The following is a 21,263-nucleotide window of genomic DNA, read 5'->3' on the forward strand; positions in this document are numbered from 1 at the left end:
GTGAAAGAAGAAAGCAGTGACGCGTGCATAGGCAACACCCGAAGCGGGGACTGGGGGGTTCCCCCTCAGGCACATCCGGTTTTTGTTTTCACTAATTGCCCTTCATCAACTGTCTCGCTCTGCGAATCATCAATCGTCTAACCAACTATTATAGCCAATTACTATAATCACATACCTGGTGTAGACATAAAATTATGCGCTCAAACATCGAGGCAAACCTCCCACCGACAAATGAAGGATATGGAACCCACGAGTACTGGTAAGTCTGTAAAGCCCTCACGCTTGTAAGTGAAGCTCACGATACGCTATAATGTCGTATAGGGAAGAACGCTACGCGAAGTAGGTCTAAACCTCTAATTAATAAGATCAATTTTAGGCTAAGTCATGCTTCTGTAGGGAATCGGACGGCCGCACATTTGACTGGTTTCTCTCGCCGTCTTATCTCATCCCCTTTTTCGAAGAACTTACAGCCGACATCGATGCCGGCAAGGATGCGAGAATATTAATGCTTGGATGTGGCAATTCGGCACTCGGCGAAGTACTATATGATGCTGGATGGAAGAACATTGTCAATATTGATGTGAGTCGTCGTATGCAACTGTGGAAGAGGGGCAGACAGGAGACTAATTATCGTGTCGTAGTATTCGAAAATTGTCATTGAACAGATGCAAGAACGACACGTCGAGAAACGACCAGAAATGACGTGGCTCGAGATGGATGTGATGAATCTTAAATTTGGGGAAAATGAATTTGACTTGGTTATCGATAAAGGTTGGTTCATTCCCTTGCCAAGTTTGAAGTCCAGCTGACATGTACTCAGGAACGATGGAGTGAGTCCGCCATTGTGCTTTCACTATGAACTGCCGCTTAACTTGCCAACAGTGCTATGTTGACGACGAAGGGCGACCCGTGGGTGAGCTACGAATCATACTTCCGTGATGCCTCTCGATCTGACAGTTTGTAGAATCCCCCGGAAAAGGATATCAAGGCCTGCACACAAGAAATTTCAGAAGCCCTTCGGTACAGTCCCCTTCATAGATATTGCATGTCAGTTTGTGAGCTCATTAGATATATATACAGTGTCTTACGGAAACGCAAGGGATCTAAATTTGCCTAGTGAGTGAGCCTTTCGATCGGATTAGCACCAATGCTTACCATATCAATTGAAGCTTTACATTTGGTCAACCCCATTTCCGAAAACGGTGCGCTCTGCTCTTACTCTTCTTTGCATAGTTTTGAAGCTGATATTATATCATGTTCCTCAGGTACATGCAGAATCGTCGCAATTTCGCGCTCACCCACCGAGAGATTGGACCACCCGAAGGATTTGCGTACTTCCTATATGTCTTGGCTTATAATGTGGAAACCTGAAGACAATTTATCCAAGCTAGACGATGTATTTGGAATATCTATCACCCCTGCTCTACGTTCTGAGTTTAAAGGGATCTCAGTCATAGAATCTTCACAACTGTGAAGATCACAAAGGCATTCATGCACCAATGCTCGGCCTCATACTTGGCTCATCTCGCATTCGCCCTTCACACGAATATTTCGCTTCATGTGACCAACGCTTACTTTTAATAAGCAGAACTTCTGGGATGAAGAACATCATTTAAACCAGGACTTGGAGTAATTGTAAGGAACGAGGGGAGGAGGACCGTGCGAGGAGACGTTAGGGAGGCGAGAGGTCCGAGCCGAGGGTGCAAGGAAAGTGTGAGAAAGGTGAGTCAGCTCGTAGAGTTGAAAAACATATAAAAGGCGTGCCTTCGAAAAGGCGTAGCCTTTAGAGTAGATAAATGCATAGCCGAAAGCAGCTTAGTGTTCTCAAATTCTCAAGTCTACCCGTCAATCATCTACACTCAGAGCTTCTAGTTCAATTGAATACAAACGACCGAGGACAACGAAACTATTGTAGCTTCAGGTGCTTTCCGGCCTCTATGAGGACAGCGGCACCGCTACAGTAATTCACGCATGTGACTCCCAACTGACTATGTAAATGAAATACAGCCTTCGTAAAACTGATATAACGCTAAGAACACCTGACTGACACCTGACGGACAAGGCGGACAAATATACAGACAGTATAACTAGCCACCAAAAACATGAATCACCCACAGATCAAAATTCGCTCGCATTTGACTCCACTGGTCCCTTTCTTCATCCTCGCCCTTTTCATGCATTAATAACCTATCTTCCCTCCTTAGTTTCTTTTGCAATTGGCGACGAAGCAACAATCCCTCCAGTCGGTGGTCCGACACTCTTTTACCTACCAGTTCCCCGGAAAAATGATCCCTCTTGCACGATTTCTCGGCCAAGATGTTCTTCTGCGTGATTATTATTCCAGATAAGGCTTTCTAAAGACCATTCCCACTGTTGGGGTTGGTTTTGATGTTAAAACTATGATGAAAGAGCATGCAAGATGAAGAAGAAAAGGAAGGATGGTAGTTGGCAGGGTTCATCGATAGTAGCGACAGAAGGGGAAGATGAAGTTGATGTTTTGACAATGTAGAAGGAGGTCGACATTATCATTGAGGAGGTTAGGCTTCTGCTTCCCCCGGGGCTCCGAGGATGGATTGTATGGTGTAGATGAGTCGGGTGCCGAGGATGAAGGGGCGAGATTATTAAGATTGAGATTTGAGTCCCCAGCTGCAGCGGATGTGTAACGAGTGAGACTAGGGAAGACCATTGGATTCTGTGTGGTTTGGGGGACGCTCCTTGCTGTTGGACTTCTGTCCATGTTCAGTAAATGTCAGCAAAGAATTCGAATACCAGACAATCATGTTCGACTACCTGATCGCATTGTTACCCCTTCCCTTGGCTGCCCAACGGCCTGACAGCTTTATCCACTAACATCTTTCCACTCGTCGCCCCTCTACTCCCGCAATTTACTCACATAGATTCTTCGATGTCTTACACAACTCGCATCGAGCTCAGTACCACTCCACAGTTCTCACAAATCCAACCCTTCGCCAAACCAATGATTCTTAACTTTCTTCATTATTTCAAGTCAAAAGAGCATTTCTTACGGTTTCCGTCACCTTTTGCTCTCTTGACCTTCAACTCACCTCTAGTCCGCATCCCACAGAAAAGGATAAAAATGGAGGTGAAACCTAACTTCTCTCAATTCATGCGCTGGTCGCTCCTTCTTCCCGATGGAACGCAAAAAGCCGGCATATCTATTAGGATGAAACCAGCAGTTAACATGGTTGGACCGCTGATCAAAGCGAGTCCTCCCTTTCCCGTAACCCATTTCCACCGGCTGACATCTTCGTGTCTAGCGCTGATTGAGTAACCGATAAATCATCCGTGAATATTTGACCACGCGCCATACTTCTGCAACCACGGCCGCGGGTCCTTTATCGGCCAATGCCAATTTCTCATCTGGTTGATGATGTCTTGCGCCAGGATGAGAAGTCGATAGAGGATAGAGATGTGTCGCTATAACGAGAAAGAGGCTGATAACGCCATGTTGTGCTTGCGTCATCAGGAAATTAGGAAAATTCCGTCAGGCACCGTAAAAGCAGAACGGATATTTTGATTAAAGAGGCCAAGTTGCCGGCGGTTCCGGTCCGCATTTGCCTCGCACAATCGACGATACTTGTAGGGAGACCCACGCAAAAATCCGGCAACAAACCGGGCAACGCTAAGGCAACACGAGCCACGATCGAGTTATACGAAATATTTTAGCATGATTTGACTTGTCTCCTTCGACGATTCGGTTTTCTTGTTGGCATGGTCTATGCACACCGGTCCGAATGTGATTATCTTATCCTGCAACACCCAGCATGTATCACCTATGTGTGCTTGGCAATTTATTAATGCACACGTTGCCCTTCGGATGTCCAATAACAATATCACTCGAAGGATGTGGAGGAGGGATGGGAGAGGCATAAATTTTGTTCGGATGTCGAGGGGAACGTAGATGAGGCCCGAAACACGGCAGATCGAAAAGTCAACGCATCATTTTGTGTTGTAACCTATTCCAACCAGGCTTTTGTTCCTGATCGAAAGAACAGAAGAACAGTGTTCTGTTCTTCGGCACATTTTCCGTACATACTGCGCAACAGCAACCACGTCTCCCTAAAATAAGCAGATTGAACTCTGAATGAATAGCCACTAATTGAACGACGTATGATAAGCCAAGACTTATGATCTCTTCCACCAATATCCGAGAAGCAAAAGGGGGAGCCGTGGTCTGTAAGGGCAGAAAAAGGATTAGGAATGAGGGGCCCGATGTGTTTTGAGGCGGGGTTCAAAGAGGGGGCAAGGGGGGGCTAGTAAAAATTTAGCGAGAATAGAGAGGAGCCTCTTGCTGCGGAAATCTGGGGCTCAGTTCTTTCGCCTCTCCAAATGGATGAAAGAATATTAAGTATTTTTAATAATATAGAATAGCACATAATGTTGGTAATTGCCTCCGCATTGAGACCGCCGGCTCGAAAAATAAAATCAAAGCTAGTACCAACCAAATAACCAACAAATCGGTTGCCTTTTCCACTTTCCGTGAATAAAATAGGGTGCCGTGGAAGCCTGAGCAGGCATCTGTCATCGACGTTCGGGATGCTCTCCGGACAGACAGATCACATCCGGCTCTCTCGGCTGACTCCCATGATAACATGAAGACTAAAGGGCGGATCACTTCCCTTTCCCTCTGTCAACGAACATGTAACAGAAGATATAACAGATATAACAGATATGACAGATTTATTTCTCGCGGCCCAATCTTCCAACCACCTATCAACAATCTACATCGTTCCAAGCAATCCAGCTCTAGGTTGAGAATACATCTTATACACACATAACTTTTATCCACTACCAAACCAAAACAACACAATGGGCGGTGGTGCTGCTGTTGGTGGAGGCTTTGATGCTCTCCTTACTCAAAACCAGGATCGTGGCTTTCGAGGTCTTTTCAAGAACGGCCGAGCACTTGGTTTGGCTTGTTTCGCCTCTCTTGGTGGTGTCCTCTATGGTTACAACCAGGTATGTTAAATCATTACTCAATCGCCGGTCATTTGCCCATACTCTATATTACAGGGAGTTTTTGGTCAAGTCCAAGTCATGTACAGCTTTCATGAGCGATATACCGCTACTGTAAGCTTCGCCACCTCCTTTCATTTCGCATCTTTTAACGCCTCCCTATGCAGTTGACAAACACCGACACCAAGGGTCTCTTGACCGCTATTCTCGAACTTGGTGCTTTCCTTGGTGCCCTTATGGCTGGGCCTTTGTCTGACAGGTTTTCCCGAAAGGTAAGCAGGTGTTGCTTTCTCTCCTTCCTTTTCCGCCGCTAACGTATCGCTCAGTATTCCATTTCTGGTTGGTGTATCATTTTTATGATGGGTACTGCCGTTCAAACCGGCGCCAACTACAATATCGCGTGTATCTACGGTAAGTAAAACTTTGCGGGTTTACTCCGGTGATGACGTCGGTGCTCACACTTTAAGTTCAGCTGGTCGATGGTTCGCAGGCATGGGTGTTGGTGCTCTTTCTATGCTCGTTCCTATGTTTAACGCCGAGTTGGCACCTCCCGGTATTCGGGGTTCTTTGGTCGCTCTTCAACAATTGGCCATTACTTTCGGTATTATGATTTCTTACTGGATTGGTTATGGTACTAACTGTGAGTAACTTTTCTCTACGTATAATGCGGTATTAGCTGATAGGTAAACTAGACATTGGCGGTACTGGTGCCAGCCAGAGTACCGCCGCTTGGCGTGTTCCCCTCGGTCTCCAGCTCGTTCCTGCTATTGTTCTTTGTATTGGTTCTTGCTTCCTTCCCTTCTCCCCTCGATGGCTCATGCTTAAGGGTAAGTGCTTCTCTCCTGCTTTCAATCGACCTATTAATCTTCGTCCTGATAGGTCGTGAGGAGGAATGTCTTATCAACTTGGCTAGTCTCCGGAACTCTACCGAAGATGCCCCCGAAGTCCAGTACGAGTTCCGTGCCCTTCAGGCTGAGCGTCTTGTCGAGCGTGAGGCCGCCAAGGAGCGATATGGTCAGGAGGATGTCAACTTCCGCGTCACTATGCTCGAGTACAAGAGGTTGTTCACCACGAAGCCCCTTCTTCACCGACTTATGCTTGGTGCCGGTTGCCAGACTTTGCAACAATGGACTGGTATGAATGCTATCACCTACTACGCTCCCACCATCTTCGAACAGATTGGTCTTACTGGTGCCGGTGCCGGTGGTACTATCAGTCTTTTGGCCACTGGTATCATCGGTATCGTCAAATTTGTCTTCACTATCCCTGCCGTTCTTTTCGTCGACAACGTGAGTACTTCTTTCGCAATGGCTCATCACATTTGCAGTAACTGACAGCCCGGTACAGTTCGGTCGAAAGCCTCTTCTTGCCTGGGGTGAAGCCAACATGGCCATCTCTCATGCTATCATTGCCGCTATAGTTGCCGTCTATGGCGACAAGTTCGATACTCACAAATCGGCTGGTAACGCCGCTGTCTTCTTCGTGAGCCATATGATACTAGCAGGCAATCGAGCAGCCGCTAATGGTTACATTTCAGATTTACTGGATATCTGCCAACTTTGCCTGCACCTGGGGTCCTTTAGCTTGGGTTGTATCCTCTGAAGTCTTCCCTCTCGACATGCGTGGTAAGGGTATGAGTGTCTCCTCCGGTGCCAACTGGATTGTAAGTCTAAGTCTAAGCCTTGTTCAATATGTTGCCTTTGTGAACCTGGCTAATCACCGTAACAGATGAACTTCACGGTCGCCATGATTACCCCTCACATGATCGGAAGCATTGGCTACAAGACTTATATCGTTTTCATGTGCTTCTGTGTTGTCGGCTTCTTTTTCTCCATCTTCATCCTTCCCGAACTAAAGGGTCTCTCTCTCGAAGAGATCGACAAGGTCTTCAACGACGATTCTGGTGTTGAGGATCGAGCACGACGAGAGCGGATTGCTGCCCAGATTGGTTTGGATAAGGTCGCCGGCCAGATCCAGCACCAGGAGAAGGTCGATGATTCTGAAGTTTAAAGAGGCGCTGATTTATCCTTTCCTTCTTTTTCGAGTCTCACAGTTATAGTAGCATCTTACCAAGTCGGGTCGGAAGATAGGCTCTTCGCACTAGTAATGTAGCATTAGCATTAGCATTAGCATTGGAAAAACCTTCCGGGGGGAAGGAGAGAGAGACATTTATGCTTGGACACAGGTACCATTTGATAGGTATGCATCTAAGGAGCTTGTTCATACCAAGATATGCACTCGACACGACTTGTGGAATGAGATATAAACATTTCTGTGATACCCTATATCGAGCGGAACAAGGATGAAGTAACAGGCTTGGTGAACACGTGATGTCAAGGAATTCGATACATGTCCGTGTTTTTAATAACTAGGCTGATTGCTTAATAATCTAAAGACGCCAGATGAGCGGAAGTAAATCTCGGTGTGAAAGACGGTTAACTGGTGCCTTAATTATGGTGGGGTCGGTTGTCTGAAATTAAGCTGCTTGACATGGCACTCACGGTTAATTTCCTACCCCTTTCTCGTCATCGTATGAACACTAACTTCGTTCCCAATCCAAGTAATCAATTATAGCTACTATTAACCTTACACAGTTTGTAGTCAGTTCCCACCCCTCCTTATCTATCACGGCGTCGTCGCTAGCGACTCACTTTCAAGCTTATTGGATCTCATCGTTGGGGACCGAATAGCGTAGGCATCGTAAGTGTCACGTGCGTCACGTCAGTTAGCGTATCTGCCCGACGCTCAACTCGGATGGTGTAGAACTCGACGATTGAAGATGAAGGATTCACGCCTAGCAGAGCCGGACGGAAGAATTGCCAGGCTGACGGAACAGGGGCTGGACTTAGAAGGAATAATTAGGGCCTGAAAGAGCGGAGCTGGACTAAAGGGCTGACTGAAGCGACTTAAAGGAAAAAATTAATGCTCGGAGGCAAGGCAGTGAGAAAGGACAACAGTATTGATTTTCTGGGGACTATGAAAACTACGAAAAGCTGTCTTCTTATGTGTCCTCCTTTTCCTTCTGCTTACTCATCTCTCTGAATAACGATGTTGCTAACTCATGACGGAGACAGGGCTGTCGGACCGGAGGGGAATGAACACTGACCAAGTGTCGGGGAAGGAGAGGAGGATGCTGATCAGGCGAAAAGAAAGAAGTGGCAAGCCGAAGATGTTTTGTTGATTTTGCAAGAGTCGGGCGGTAAATCGCTGTCGTCTGAGGTGGAGGTTGTTTGGTTACGCCGGGGACAAGATGGAAGGACAGCCCGTCGCCTGGTTGTAGACGCCGGAGAGTGCGACTCTTACATAACATCGTGACATGTCGTTGGCTTTGACGGCATCCTTCAAGGCTTCCCTGATATAGGGTCAGACTAAGTTATGTAATGATAATCCAGATTGATACTTACAGCAAAGGCTTCATTCTGTCCCAGAGAAAGATTAGCTCTCCTAATTTTTCGTATTTTCGGCTCCTTTCCGCCGCTGACTCGATCTCCCCTTCCGCACTTTGAGCTTTCTTCTGTCTCTCCCACTCCGCTCTCAGTTCCTCCTCACAGACATTGCCATCGTTCTGAACTTGTATAAGATCATTTTTGCTGACAATAAATTTTTGGTTTTAATAAAACGGTCCTTTATGAAGCCGACGAAATTGCAAAGTCAGCGTCAGAATATACCTCAAACACATTTTGTTTTATTTACCGAGCTCCAACAACTTGTTTTCATTGATAAATTTTGTAAGATGATGGATGTTGTTGAGACGTAAAGACCGGCTGGCTTCACGGTTGAGACGGACGAGCGGAGAAAGAGACGACCAGTTACGCTCCGTACCTCGCCGTCCGTTAGGGCAAAGCCTGTTGCAATACGAGGATTATACCTCATCTGGCAAAGCCAGTTGTGAGCGTAGGCGTGGAATACAGCCACGCCGATCTTCAAGCGCTTTTCGGCACGCTCTTTAGATAGAAGATTGCGCTGATAATGTTAACGTTATAAGCTAGTCCTTTGTCTGATACTCACTTTGACAAAATATGCCTCAAAATTGCACCCGATGTCATAGAGAAGACCCAATCGTACGTGTGGGTCGATATCGCGAAGAATATAGTGCACAAGAGCAAATGGATAGTACATTCTTAAGGTTGGTTGTAAGGTCTTGACTTTAGGTGAAGGCTGCTTACTTTCCTCCACTCCGGAACAGATTTATCTGCCGTAAGCACACGCCGCGATGACACACCATTGCGACTAAACCTGTGTCTTCCTTGCCTTCGAATGCTTTCTTACCTGCTCCTCCATCCTTTGCCTTCCAGTTGTCGGAACATGCCTGAGCAACATCATTAACATCTATCGTTTAGCAGAGATGATAATTATTTAAACCTACCGTCTCATCTTTTCCAACTCAAACACTGTCATTGCCTGATCTATAATACTCAGCTTTGGCATATTCGACGTATTGATCAGGGAGAAAGCTTGATGGAGTGATATTTTGGAAATCGTATTTACCAGCTTTATGATGCCGCGACTGAGTGAAGTTCGCATCTACAGCTACGTGGACTTCAGTGGCACCTTCAGGAAGATCTCCATCCTTACGCGGTCCAAAGCAAGCGGGACACTGAGCAGCATGTTCACTTCTGAGGGGCATGTCCAAGAGATTTTTGAACATCTCGTCGTCTTGGGACCGGACATTTGTACCAAAAAACCCTGTATGCCAGACGGAAGCTGCTTAAGTGATGATGTCAAGTTGTAAACTCTCACCCCTTTCTGGATATTAATGTAAATAATAAACCTAAATACGCGAGACGCGGAAAGCCATAATATGGACATTTAGGGCTACAATTGTAGCCTCGGACTGCAATTGTAGTCCTCACAGGTCCCATACTGTGGGAACTTAGAATTATTTTCCTTTTCTCCAAAGTCTCTGAGCCACACAATCTTACGCGTCGCGACGCGAATGAATCGTCTCAACGTGACCTTCAAATGAATATATTTTGATTGTACTTGTCCCTTGGTTTCAAGTTACTCATCGCCCTGGCAACATTATTCTAAGAACCCTCAGCAAAAGCGTATGCTCTTTTCAATATTGCAAGGGCCACTATGTTCAGTCAAGACCGTCCCGACGAAAATGCGGTCTCTCCGATTGATGACATTTGGGATAGGGCAACCCCAGACGACAGTTTTGGTTCAGACACTGAAGACAGCGGTGAAGAAGGAGAGGACTTGGCCGCCAGAGATACACCATTCGGCGACAGGGAAGGACAAGAGGGCGATAGGCAAACTACTCGTGACGAAGGGATCAATGCTGAGTTGTTTTGTGCAGCCCAGAAGGGTCGCTGTAGAATGAACAAGAGTGTCAAGGCAGCGCTGAATAAGGTCGCAGAGGAAAGCTTTGGTGGAGTTTTGCGTGTAGCATGACGTGCGGCTGGCAAGTGCAGAACGGTATGCTACCACTCAAAAACATCGTCGAGATAATGGTACATGGCAGCTTTGGAGGAGAAGCCGGATGCGTAGGGCCGCTCTTTTTGAGAAGTTCGGCGAAGAAAGTAGGCGTTTTTTAGGACAAATGCATTCAATTTAACTAACGTTCCTCAGCCCTCAAGAGTATCAGCCAAAAGGATATGGACGAAGCATCTCGGGAGCTGTACTGAGACTATCTCAGACTTCGACCTAGTTTAGACGCTTCTTTCAGTAAAATGCCTCGAAGTAGTAATCTCAGGGCGTCCAGGTGAGAACTAGTCGTGTACTTGCATTCCTAATCGAGAACCTGACTGAAAGGCTTATTATACCATTCTAGCTCGTCGGGCAATCCCTACGATAGAACAAACGATGTCATCGAGGCAGCATCTATAGGACCAAAAACGACCTTGGTGAGTGCCCGGAAGATGGATATGAACCGTGTAGCTGTAACAATGGGTTAACCTATGGTCATCGTAGCCTCAAATAGCCGTCGTGCGCTGCCGATGTGTATTATGTCCTCGAGGTGGACGCACGGCGCAGTATAGGACCTAGCTCAATCACCGCATAAGCTTGGAGTTCTCCGAGGTCGACAATCAACCTTTATCCTCTTCGTCCGGGGCAGACGATGTCGCGGCCCCTACCCTTCCATCTGTACCCCTTTCCGATGATTCGGCCTCCAGTGACATCTCGATCCCTCGATCCTCTCCCCTGCTGGCCAATTCATGTCTTTATCCGATGATGCCTACCCTCTTCCTCTTTCAGGTCAGGAGACTTCACAAGGTGGCCTTGAAAGAGAGTTTATGGATATCGATGATGGGCAAGGTTATGATGATCTTCCTGCCATCATGATGGATGAGTCTCTTCTTGAAACAGGCTTTGAGGGTGATGGATATGGAGGTGTCATCCGTGATCGTCTTAGCCAAATGGCCTACCAAAGTTCCTGAATCCTTGATCCCTCCTTACTCGTGTCGGCAACCCAGCCCTTATCAAGACGAAACCATCTTCCGCACCGAATCAATTACAAGGAGTATGTCTCTACTTGCCATCGTCCTTGCCGTCTTCTCAATCTTCCTCATGGTTTTTGTAGGGCTGCCTCAGCGATTGGGCGACATGGTGAAGGCTGTCATTCAGGTCATTCTTGAATTTGCTATCGCTGAGGATCAACAAGCGTTGCCCTGGAGGATACACGACAAGCGCGATCTTTCGCCGGGCGAGCGTGAAAAAATGTATCGCATCCTCGACCTTTCAGTAGAAACTTCGTCATCTCGACTCCGCAAGAATGTCAAGACATTGTATGGTCAACTTGACCTTGACCCTTCTGTGGCGGTGCATCCCAAATGCCCTACCAAGGAGCGTCAGAATGTTTTTGTTGATGTAGCAGGCAAGGATGGGTGGGACAAGGTACCAGACAGTTGTCCTGAGTGTGGCACTGCTCTGAGGGAGGGCGGAAAGCTGGTGACAGAGTTTTTTCCTCGTCGCACACTACAAGCCGAGTTGGAATATCTTTTCTCTCTTGATGGTGTAGAACGGCTTGTCGAGGATCAACAAGTTTTGCGCTCTAGGCAAAGGCAACGTGATGAGCAGATGGAGAGGCCGGCTTATCTTCAAGACGCGAATCCAGGAAAGATTCTCCGCCATCAGTTGGATGGATCATGCTACCAGGTCGATGATCAGGATGTCCAGCGTGAACGTGGCTGTCTGGTCCTTACTATCAACGTTTCTATCGACTGGGCAGACCCCTCCAAGTCCCGCAATCGTTCCCCTCGATCCATGGGCCCTATCATTGTCAGCTAGCCGACCTGCCCAACAAATATCGGTCTCAGTATTCGTTCGTGATGCTGATGGGTATCACTTCTGCACCAAATGAACCCCCAGATTGTCTTCTTCACCGTCTTTTACTTTGGCCGTTGACCTCCTCAGTGCAGAGTGTGATGGATTGTGGATAAAGACACCAAGATACCCCAACGGTGAGATACCTCTCAGTGTGAATACTACCTGGTCCCTACTGACTGTTGTTTTTCTCTTGGTAGGCCGCAAGGTAAATGCCAGGATTGGAACCATTTGCTGCGATCGGCCTGCCTCTGTCGCTGTCACTGGATGCGCCCATTCCAGGAGGAAGGATTCACCTTGTCTCAAATGTCTGGTACGAGTTGGCCAGTTGCACAGCACCAGGAAGCACCCGGCACACTCAGGTGTAGAACACTCGGAAGCAATGTTGGCTCAGCAGTGCGAACTCCTTCGCCAGTTTGAGCAAGCTCCGCAGACAGCCCGACAGACTCATGTCGCATGTCGGGCTGGACACCTAAAACCAAAGCCACTCAGGCTCACATTGAGACTCTCGAAAAGTCAATCTTCGCCGTGCCCAGCCACCTTTCTGCCTTTGACTTGTTTCCGGACTTCGACGAGATCCTTCATGCCGTCGTTGACCCCATATATGCTCTGCTAGAGGGGATTTTGCCGTTCTACATTCGGAAAGTGCTAGTTCTAGGCAGATACTGTGCCTTGCTATCTAACGCATTACCTAGTGGATTGCGCGAGCGCTCCCACCGCGAATCAGCATTGTTATGATTTGCAATTTGGCCTACATACGGCTTTTGCAAATCTACTTCTACAGAGTGCTCAACAACCACAATGCTGCCAAAACGCTTGAAGAACTGATGTTCCAAAGCAAAGGCGGACCAGTGTCGCCAGACCGGATTTCCCAGATCTTCCTCCATGCAACCACAAATTATCATAGGAAATTAAATTACATTGCCGAGGATGGAGAAAGGGTCGTGTTCCAAGAACGACAGGCAACCAGCCAGAAAATTGCTGCGATTCGCCATTGCGATGCCGACTGTTTCGTGATCAACACAGCTGCTTTTCACAATATCGATGTCCTCCTTTCTGCTCTTCCACGCACATTGTATCAACCCCGTCGAATCCTTGAGGACCCTTGGGAGGTACGCTTCACTCGAGGAGAGCAACTCAAAGAGACAAGGAAAGCAAAATCATACCAGAGAGACATGGTGTCTGTGGAGGAAGGACAGAGTACCGAAGATGTCATAAATGGGCGAAGCGTGAGAGAAAGAGGCGCGAAAAATCGAAGGGGAAGGGGTGGGAGATTTAGATTTAGTCGCCAGTAATCAAATGGCCATATGGGAGAACTTCTTTTCGGCTCTCAAACGCCTTATTCCTAAACTGTCATACACTGAAGAAGAGTGGGAGAGTAGAAGCAATCCTTCGTGGTGTCCTCTTTGCTTTGGGTGTGGTGAGCTCAGGAAGCATGATGTAAGATCGTGCAGGAGACGGGAAGACAGAGCTGGCTTGGATGAGTGGCTCAGGGCCCTGGAAAGGATAAAAAGTGGCGTGTGTAAGCACTGCTGGCTGCCTGTGTACCATCTTGATGATGGAACTTTCCATTTAAATGTGGACACCCATGCGTGTAAGTATCACTGTCCAAAACCTTTCCTACCCTTGTTCCTGTATTCTCTGGTCAAGTTCGTTTCCACGGAGGAGAGAGGTCGAGGAAGGTGGAATAGTTCCGCCATCGCTCGTCTGCCAAGTGGTTTGCTTGTAAAAGATCCAATGGTATCCAAAGTGGGCGCCTTGAGAGATGTATTCATCGATCATGGGATTCCATTCTTAGTACCACGAGGATGGGCAGTGTTGGTGGATTGCGCGAGTGACCTCCTTGGCGACAAGGCTGTATCACAGAGCGTACTGGAGAGGGTGGATGTAAGGATTAAAAGCAGATAGCATTGTCTAGAGGATATGAATCGGATGGGTTTCTATGCTAGGGATAGTGTATCGACGAATGAGTTATGGAAGCGGGTGTTTCTACCGGTATCTTAATGGTATTGCATAGCGTATCTTCATTTATGATTTCCGCCTTCACGGGTCATGATATGATTACCTAATCTATCAAAGATTCTCGCGTTCTGTCACCGTGCGCGCGGCAGCATATCGGACTCTCCCGATATGCCCTTTGGTAGCATACCGGACAAAATTGTGTCCGTTATCCACCGTAATGTAACATATCGCTGCATATCGGAGAATCGAATATGCAAGCGAGCGCACAGTGTGTCCACAACCTTTCGACGCAATGAAACGACTACTTCATCATCTTCTTAATAGGCATTTCAAACAACGTCTTTCACGTTTCACGCTTGTCCCCTTCTTTCTTTCGCCCGTCAGACAAAAACTAGCAGAGTTGTGTCACGCCAAGACAACTTAAGACGTACGTGTGACCGGTGCTGGCTGCGTCTGGCTGCGTCTGGCTGCGTCTGGCTGCGTCTGGCTGCGTCTGGCTGCGTCTGACTTGATGACTACTCTCGACACAAGCAACATTTGGATGCGTGTGGATGGGACAACAGGGAGGAGATATGGCACACGGCGGAGAGCAGGGTGGTGGATGCTGGAGATATGGTACGTTGTACAGACTGTGAGTTGCTGATTCGTTTGTCGCTGTTGCTCTTGAGTATTACTCTCGCTGACTGTTGTGGATAGTAAAGCAGTCAGAATGGAAGGATAACTGAGTGCGGAAGGACGTTAAAAGAGCAGACAGTGTCGAAAGCAAAATGGCGAGAGAGGTGGGCAAGATGGAAAGGCTGGCGATGGAGAATACAGGGTGCGGACGGAGAGGAGTTTGCAGTAACGTCCATGTTTATCCTCGTGACAAAAGACAATGCTGACGGATGGTAGTCTGTGTATGGTGAGCATGGCTGTTTATCTCTTCACGGTTTTCATAGCGCTAACTACTGTATAAAGATGGCTGTTTTTGGTTATTTACCCTCGTCTTCACCCTCGTCTTCACTGTTGTCTTCACCCTCGACTACGTCCCGTGCCTCATGCCGCACTCGAATTCATTCTTCCCATTACCGACTCATCCACTCGGCTATCCCTCAACACCCGACGCATTTGCTCAGCTGCTCCTCCACGCCCGATTCATTCACTCGGCTACTCTTTCACACCGACTTGTTTATTCGACATTCATTGGCAGTAGAGACGATATGGGATATATGAAAGGACAGGAGAGGATGCGCAGGATAGGTGGCAGGATACACAATGGGAGAGCGTGGGATGCGGGTGAGTCTGTTCTTTCACACGGTAGCGATCGTTGTATAGTACGAGGTATGCATTGCGTGCTGGCACACCATTGAGCGAGTCTGCAATCGGTCTCTACCGTGCGCGGTCATCGCCAGGGACAGGTCGTGCAACGGCGGAGAGGTTTTTCAGTTGACATGCTCTGATCAATGTTGAGGAAACATGTGAGGCCATAAGGCCATGGTTGGGCAACCAAAGCAGAAGTGAGTAGGCAGTTGTGCTGGTGATATGGGCAATGGGTCTGGTTTGAGAAGGGTCCGGCCTTGAAGCGGAAAGTCGTAGTTAACTAAGCAATGAAGAATATGTACGATATCTTGACATTTGTCTGTTGACATATGGTATAGGACGGGATTATATATGCTTGGGAAGATCAGGCAAGGTTATATACTAGTCAGATATGTTGATGTCAAAGGGCTGTGCAAGGTAAGACAAGAGCGCGCAATGGAAGCTCGAGGACCTGACAAGCCCTTTCATGTGCACATAAAACTTGGCTTATCGCATGCTGACGCAGTTAGAAAAATGACTATTTCACAATAAGCTTACAATACGCTTTTATAGCAACCCTATGTACAACTGGAATCCTACCCATCCGGCCCCGTTTTCCCTAAACCATCCCCAAGATCTTTCCAATGAATGCCCCCTCCATCCCCAGCATCTGTTCAACAATGAAACCAGATGGTTAGTCAGCCCACCATCCATCTATTATTGCTACAAAACTCATTATGTTGTCATTAAACTTACCAACAACCACCAAAATTGGATCACGACAATTCCCCCTATACACATTTGGGAAGTTCGGCGAACCGCTCTGCGTAGCCTCGCATCCGTAGTTCGGCTCCAGCCATATCTCCTTCCTAGGAGCGACCATTGCTGGCTGGCAGAATATTTGGTTACCGCGTCTTGGGAAAGTTCACTAAATACTTCTGGCCAACGGAGGAATGACCAAACAGTGAAGACCAAGGAAACTACTATTGCCACACTGCAAATGCTATGTGTTAGTCGACCCCTCATTTTTCTCTCTGTCCTTGAAGATATAAAAGACCTATGAAGATTGACTCACGTTTTTAGTGGTTTGATGTCGGTGATGTTAAATGAATGATTGGGACTGGTACGGATGTTCAGCTTCCTTTCTAACCAAAGTCAGATGAGGAAAGCAATCCAGTACCAAGCTACTATGGACTTATATATCTATCTACGCTCGCCACTACAAGCTAAATGATATAATCCATCCACCTCGCTAATCTGTAAGCACACCATCGATGACTTGATCTGACATCATGGCCTCTTTTCTATATTACCCAATCTCCACTTCGCTACCATCCTCTCAACAGGTGAGGTGCCAGGCGAGAGAGAAGGAGAAGGAGAGCAAAAGGAAGAAGAGGTCAACGGCCACTCTGAAGAGAAAAGGTAAGTAAGCCATTCTTTATAAGTTCATTGTTGTTCCTTTCCACCACTTACGAAGATACACCCACTGTTTCGTGGTAGACATCACCAGCATTGTTTCTGGCACATCCTCCCCAAGAGTTGGCACATGGTGTGGGGGAGGATGGCCTTCTTTCCGTCTTTTGTGACGCCAAATGTGGCACTAATTGTCTCTGGGAGCCCTTTGGACAGTTCTCTGGGATCACTTGGACTTGCCGTTGTTGGCGGTCGTACCTGGTTTGGGCTCATCTTGAGTAACTATATACAAAGTGTGATCAATTAAAGTCAAAGAAGTAGATTGGGCTCATATACATACTGGGACGGAAGATAATTGTCTTAGTTTAGGGCAGAAGAGAAGAAGTAAGTGTTCGCTGTGTATTAAGTGAAAAGGAAAGAGGAATAACAAAGTTTCGTAACCATAGTGCAGGTTGGAAGGCGCCACAAAAGCTGGTATGCTTTCTCACTTCTGGCATTAGCTAGGTATAGATCGGTCGTTGCATTAGTTCAAAGGACCGTTGGTTGTGCACGGACCGTTGGATCATTTGTTGGTCAAGTGGGGACGGGTCGGACAAGTGAAGTGGAGGGGTGAGTGGAGGTAAGGAACGGATGAGATCACGTGATTCGGCCCCCCCTCAAACTCACCGCTGCTGGGAGCATCACTTCCGGACTTTGGACATCCGTGATGTCATAAATCACTGAGAAATATAGAAAATGAATACAAAAATGTATCCGATTCATCTTTGCTTGTATCCGCCATAAAAATACATTTCTGATTCTCTACACATATAAAAGGCCATTATGTTTGTATACTTCTAGTCGAGGCCTCATTTTGTCCCGCCGAATTAATCGTTGCTCATCATACCTTGGTTGAGGCCAATAACGATCCAACTCCGAGATGATGTCCATGGCTGACGAACCACCTGCGTATACAGCCATCGATAACATTCCCCAACCTTTTTTCCCGTCATGTTTTAATAAGTACCCAAAGGCTCTCGGGTCCTTCCGCGAGACAAACGATCTATTTAGCATCGCTAGCAAACCCAATGTGTACACCTCTCATCCAACCGTTGACTATCGCCACACTTCAGACGGATCAGAGGGAAAATATTATTTTACTGGTTTAAAATATAGTGGAGGGACCGTGAGTTGCTCAGCACACATGGCCTTTTGCCATAACAGTGATGGCGCTCATTGACAACGAAAGATGTCGAGGTCCGATATATGCAAAGCATGGCTCTTATCACTTGACAGCTTGTTTTATTCCGAAATTTTATTGACAGAAAGTGTCAGGAATTTAATTGATATGAATGAGGGGGCGCATGGTGATTCCCATAGTTGTTTTGTCAAAAGTAGAACGGAATGTTATCAAAGCGTGAGTCCAAAAATCTCATCCCGATGACCCACCAAACTCGGCCCTCCATCGTTTTTTCTTATTTTTTTGTTCATTGACGCTGACAACTTACCCATTCACTTCATTTTGAAGTGGAGACCAATAGCCGAGGCTCTTACGATAGCTATGCACAAGCTATACTTATGGGAAGAATCACATTACCTTCCCATCCGCTGGACGCCTTACAAGCCCGATCAACTCAAGGGACGGTCAACCCTAGAAACCTTCATCTCCTTACACACTCAGACTCAAGCTCAAGCTCAAGCTCAACATAATTCCCAAACCTCCATCCATTTGGCCCTGGACGAAGACTCGCAAGGTTGCCGACTCCCCAGCGATGACGTTAATAACGATAGCGATACCATGCCACCTTGGCTCATAGAAGCCTCTCGATGGGTACTGGACGAATTCGAGGATGGGCTATTGTACTGTGAAGGGCCAGAACATGAGTTCAAACTTGCCCACTTGGGGTTGGCAGATCAGTTACCCTCACGAAAGCTTTATGGTTTCAATTTGGTGCCCCAGTGATCTTTACATATTGCCCGTACTAGGACGATGGGTTGAATGTCTTTTTATTCATTTATGCTTGGGCACCGGTATCATTAGATAACTCTCTATCTCAGGATCATCCTGATACCAAAATATGCATTGGGCGTGACTTGTGGAATGAGATATAGACGTTTCCATCATACCCATATATCGGCGGAAGGGCGGATGGCGCAGGGATTGCACAAAATCAACCGTTGTGCTGTGCACAAAGCATGTATGCAACATTTATGCTTGGGTACCGGTATTATTCGATAGGGCGGCATCTCAAGATCATGCTGATACCAAAATATGCATTGGGCATGACTTGGGGAATGAGATATAGACGTTTCATCATACCCATATATATCGGTCGAAGGACAGGGCATATATATGACGAAGTGGGTGTGATGTGAAGGAGTTCAATACATGTCCGTGTTATTTAATAATTTGGCTAATTATTTAATATTGTGGACGGAACCTGGTTAAACACGTGACGTAATGGAGTTCAATACATCTCCATGCTATTCCATGACTCCGTTATTATTTACTTAATAACATGGATAGAACCTGCGTTAAACATGTGCATTAAAGGAGTTCAATATATCTCCGTGCTTTTTTAATGATTCGGCTATTTACTTAATATGACATGGATGGAACCAAATAGATGGAATTAAATTGCGTATTGAAATAATCGGTTTAATTCACGTCTTTTTAAAAATACATGCAGAAAAAACATGAATTATTGAGGTGGGATCATGTCACGAGCCTGCACGAAGTAGAAGAAATAAGAGATCATAGGAGGGAGTTACGTAATGAAGGCAAGCAAGATTGTTTCAGATAAGAAGGTCCAGCTGGACCTCCGAGAAAAGAACTGGACCTTAAACTGAACCTCCGAGATAAGAACTGGACCTCCAGCTGGACCTCCAGCTGGGCCTCAAGGGATATAAATAGATTTCTGTAGAAGTATATAAAGGGGAGCTCTGTCCTCGATCTTGATCTTCTTCCCCTCGAAGATCAATATTTCATAAGTTACTTTGCGAAAGGTCCTCGAGCTCCCAGTGCTCACTCTCGTCTTACCTTGCACCACCTTCGACATAAACTTACTCCATTAGTATATAAGCTTGCCTGATCTTCCCAAGCGACTATACCTCCGTCCTATACCATACGCCAACAGACAAGTGTCAAGAGGTATATCATACATATATCTCATTGCTTAGTTAAACTACGGCTTTCTATCTCGTCTCCAAGGCCGGACCTTGTTGGGGACGAGTCGTAACATTATGCAACCATCCTAGTACTGAGTGTAGCCTATGGCTCGCTATGGGTCTTTGTATTATAGGTCTCTGTAGCAATGGTGTAACTTGTCATTGAAACCAGGCATCAGCGCAGGAGACTGGGGGCAGAATTGGAGATCAGGTTTGTGTGATCGAACTCCTTTACAATCTAAGCCTAATCCTCATTACAACTCTCACTGTGAATAATTTAGTCCTTCGCGGAATTCCGGATAGGCAAATGCTCCCGTAAAGGTCTTCTTTACGGATACCTTCGGGGATTGTCCGTGAAAGGTGATCTGCAAGTGTCCGCGAAGAACCAACTAAACCTAAGAAGATGACCTACACGGGTTTCTTTATTTTATGGCAGTGAAGGTCTTCTATTCGGGCTCCACTTAACTAGTAAATTTAACCATCCTCTATTAATATCACGTATAGAATCCAAGTTATGACACCCAGTATGTCATAATAACATAATAATGATGATAATCTGGGAAGAAAAATGGTAAAATAGTATAATAAATTGGGCTCCACAACCGATGTTTTACATATAAAACAAAAGAAGAACCAGCTTCATCGCATCACAACAACAGTAAAGTAAAGCTTCTTTCTTTTTCCTTGTTCATTCGTCAATCATAGTGAGCATTGATTATTATTATTATGTTCACTGGTTCGTAGGTTGTTTGTCAGATTATCCACTCTAGACTGAGAGACCATGTAAGTGACGGTGGTGGTTTCATCATTCCTATAGACTACGACTACGCCCAGTGGCGAGGTGCTTAGGTTCTTGAGAAATGACTCTTCGCCACTAGTATAACCCCACCTTTGCAACTCTAGTTCAAGGAGGTAAGAACTATCTACAGGCCTGCTTGGCTTGTCGATCATCGTTCCACTCTGCTACCGTGAGCTCTTCGATTTATCTTTGATCATATGGCGCTAGCGCGGCAACATCAAATGAACTTTACTAGCACTCGCTCAATGGGGTTAGGGGGTTAGGGGGTTAGGGGGTTAGGGGGTTAGGGGGTTAGGGGTTAGGGGTTAGGGGTTAGGGGGTTAGGGGGTTAGGGGGTTAGGGGGTTAGGGGGTTAGGGGTTAGGGGGTTAGGGGGTTAGGGGGTTAGGGGGTTAGGGGGTTAGGGGGTTAGGGGGTTA

General features: G+C 46.6%; 7 protein-coding genes and 1 non-coding gene; 7 read left to right on the top strand and 1 right to left on the bottom strand.

Moving 5' to 3' along the window:
• Positions 1-116: 116 nt before the first annotated feature.
• Positions 117-1,814, top strand: CNAG_06520 (hypothetical protein). XM_012197973.1 has 10 exons: positions 117-259; positions 322-339; positions 397-580; positions 642-771; positions 821-830; positions 883-913; positions 965-1,020; positions 1,081-1,116; positions 1,170-1,202; positions 1,266-1,814. The coding sequence occupies exons 1-10, from the start codon at positions 195-197 to the stop codon at positions 1,369-1,371; spliced, it is 669 nt and encodes a 222-aa protein (XP_012053363.1). The 5' UTR covers positions 117-194; the 3' UTR covers positions 1,372-1,814.
• A 2,592-nt stretch (positions 1,815-4,406) lies between these two features.
• On the top strand, positions 4,407-7,230 carry CNAG_06521 (hypothetical protein). Its single transcript, XM_012198151.1, has 10 exons — positions 4,407-4,980; positions 5,035-5,091; positions 5,145-5,249; positions 5,304-5,388; positions 5,450-5,617; positions 5,670-5,804; positions 5,857-6,266; positions 6,325-6,459; positions 6,515-6,640; positions 6,706-7,230. The coding sequence occupies exons 1-10, from the start codon at positions 4,831-4,833 to the stop codon at positions 6,985-6,987; spliced, it is 1,653 nt and encodes a 550-aa protein (XP_012053541.1). The 5' UTR covers positions 4,407-4,830; the 3' UTR covers positions 6,988-7,230.
• Positions 7,231-7,497: 267 nt separating this feature from the next.
• Positions 7,498-7,983, top strand: CNAG_13142. XR_001046370.1 has 1 exon: positions 7,498-7,983. It is a non-coding gene; the product is annotated as a hypothetical RNA (non-coding RNA).
• A 1,905-nt stretch (positions 7,984-9,888) lies between these two features.
• On the top strand, positions 9,889-10,642 carry CNAG_07945 (hypothetical protein). The gene is made up of 3 exons (XM_012198171.1): positions 9,889-10,363; positions 10,395-10,502; positions 10,552-10,642. The coding sequence occupies exons 1-3, from the start codon at positions 10,057-10,059 to the stop codon at positions 10,605-10,607; spliced, it is 471 nt and encodes a 156-aa protein (XP_012053561.1). The 5' UTR covers positions 9,889-10,056; the 3' UTR covers positions 10,608-10,642.
• A 10-nt stretch (positions 10,643-10,652) lies between these two features.
• Positions 10,653-12,210, top strand: CNAG_07946 (hypothetical protein; the record flags this gene model as incomplete). The annotated part of the gene is made up of 4 exons (XM_012198172.1): positions 10,653-10,684; positions 10,754-10,826; positions 10,894-11,322; positions 11,354-12,210. Exons 3-4 carry the CDS (start codon positions 11,139-11,141, stop codon positions 12,208-12,210), a joined length of 1,041 nt encoding a protein of 346 aa, XP_012053562.1. The 5' UTR covers positions 10,653-10,684; positions 10,754-10,826; positions 10,894-11,138.
• A 12-nt stretch (positions 12,211-12,222) lies between these two features.
• Positions 12,223-13,541, top strand: CNAG_07041 (hypothetical protein; the record flags this gene model as incomplete). Its single annotated transcript, XM_012198152.1, has 3 exons — positions 12,223-12,383; positions 12,447-12,891; positions 12,942-13,541. The coding sequence occupies exons 2-3, from the start codon at positions 12,703-12,705 to the stop codon at positions 13,539-13,541; spliced, it is 789 nt and encodes a 262-aa protein (XP_012053542.1). The 5' UTR covers positions 12,223-12,383; positions 12,447-12,702.
• A 2,414-nt stretch (positions 13,542-15,955) lies between these two features.
• CNAG_07042 (hypothetical protein) lies at positions 15,956-16,628 on the bottom strand. Its single transcript, XM_012198153.1, has 3 exons — positions 16,562-16,628; positions 16,243-16,480; positions 15,956-16,156 (listed from the first exon to the last, which is right to left on the bottom strand). The coding sequence occupies exons 2-3, from the start codon at positions 16,367-16,369 to the stop codon at positions 16,083-16,085; spliced, it is 201 nt and encodes a 66-aa protein (XP_012053543.1). The 5' UTR covers positions 16,370-16,480; positions 16,562-16,628; the 3' UTR covers positions 15,956-16,082.
• A 1,033-nt stretch (positions 16,629-17,661) lies between these two features.
• CNAG_07043 (hypothetical protein) lies at positions 17,662-18,993 on the top strand. Its single transcript, XM_012197974.1, has 3 exons — positions 17,662-18,064; positions 18,128-18,295; positions 18,407-18,993. Exons 1-3 carry the CDS (start codon positions 17,819-17,821, stop codon positions 18,839-18,841), a joined length of 849 nt encoding a protein of 282 aa, XP_012053364.1. The 5' UTR covers positions 17,662-17,818; the 3' UTR covers positions 18,842-18,993.
• Positions 18,994-21,263: the final 2,270 nt, after the last annotated feature.

Source organism: Cryptococcus neoformans, chromosome 13 (assembly GCF_000149245.1).
Source record: "Cryptococcus neoformans var. grubii H99 chromosome 13, complete sequence".
Lineage (NCBI taxonomy): Eukaryota > Fungi > Basidiomycota > Tremellomycetes > Tremellales > Cryptococcaceae > Cryptococcus > Cryptococcus neoformans.

What these genes read in the sequence shown, in the direction of transcription:
- CNAG_06520 (XM_012197973.1), top strand. Translation starts at nt 195, where the DNA reads ATGCGCTCAAACATCGAGGCAAACCTCCCACCGACAAATGAAGGATAT. An exon ending in GAAATTTCAGAAGCCCTTCG is followed by an intron (nt 1,021 to 1,080) that starts GTACAGTCCCCT and finishes ATATATATACAG; the next exon opens with TGTCTTACGGAAACGCAAGG. An exon ending in AAGGGATCTAAATTTGCCTA is followed by an intron (nt 1,117 to 1,169) that starts GTGAGTGAGCCT and finishes TATCAATTGAAG; the next exon opens with CTTTACATTTGGTCAACCCC.
- CNAG_06521 (XM_012198151.1), top strand. Translation starts at nt 4,831, where the DNA reads ATGGGCGGTGGTGCTGCTGTTGGTGGAGGCTTTGATGCTCTCCTTACT. An exon ending in CAATATCGCGTGTATCTACG is followed by an intron (nt 5,389 to 5,449) that starts GTAAGTAAAACT and finishes CTTTAAGTTCAG; the next exon opens with CTGGTCGATGGTTCGCAGGC. An exon ending in TCGATGGCTCATGCTTAAGG is followed by an intron (nt 5,805 to 5,856) that starts GTAAGTGCTTCT and finishes TCGTCCTGATAG; the next exon opens with GTCGTGAGGAGGAATGTCTT.
- CNAG_07945 (XM_012198171.1), top strand. Translation starts at nt 10,057, where the DNA reads ATGTTCAGTCAAGACCGTCCCGACGAAAATGCGGTCTCTCCGATTGAT. An exon ending in AAGCTTTGGTGGAGTTTTGC is followed by an intron (nt 10,364 to 10,394) that starts GTGTAGCATGAC and finishes TGGCAAGTGCAG; the next exon opens with AACGGTATGCTACCACTCAA. An exon ending in TGAGAAGTTCGGCGAAGAAA is followed by an intron (nt 10,503 to 10,551) that starts GTAGGCGTTTTT and finishes AACGTTCCTCAG; the next exon opens with CCCTCAAGAGTATCAGCCAA.
- CNAG_07042 (XM_012198153.1), bottom strand. Translation starts at nt 16,369, where the DNA reads ATGGTCGCTCCTAGGAAGGAGATATGGCTGGAGCCGAACTACGGATGC. An exon ending in TCCAATTTTGGTGGTTGTTG is followed by an intron (nt 16,157 to 16,242) that starts GTAAGTTTAATG and finishes ATTGTTGAACAG; the next exon opens with ATGCTGGGGATGGAGGGGGC.
- CNAG_07043 (XM_012197974.1), top strand. Translation starts at nt 17,819, where the DNA reads ATGATGTCCATGGCTGACGAACCACCTGCGTATACAGCCATCGATAAC. An exon ending in TAAAATATAGTGGAGGGACC is followed by an intron (nt 18,065 to 18,127) that starts GTGAGTTGCTCA and finishes TGACAACGAAAG; the next exon opens with ATGTCGAGGTCCGATATATG. An exon ending in GAACGGAATGTTATCAAAGC is followed by an intron (nt 18,296 to 18,406) that starts GTGAGTCCAAAA and finishes TTCATTTTGAAG; the next exon opens with TGGAGACCAATAGCCGAGGC.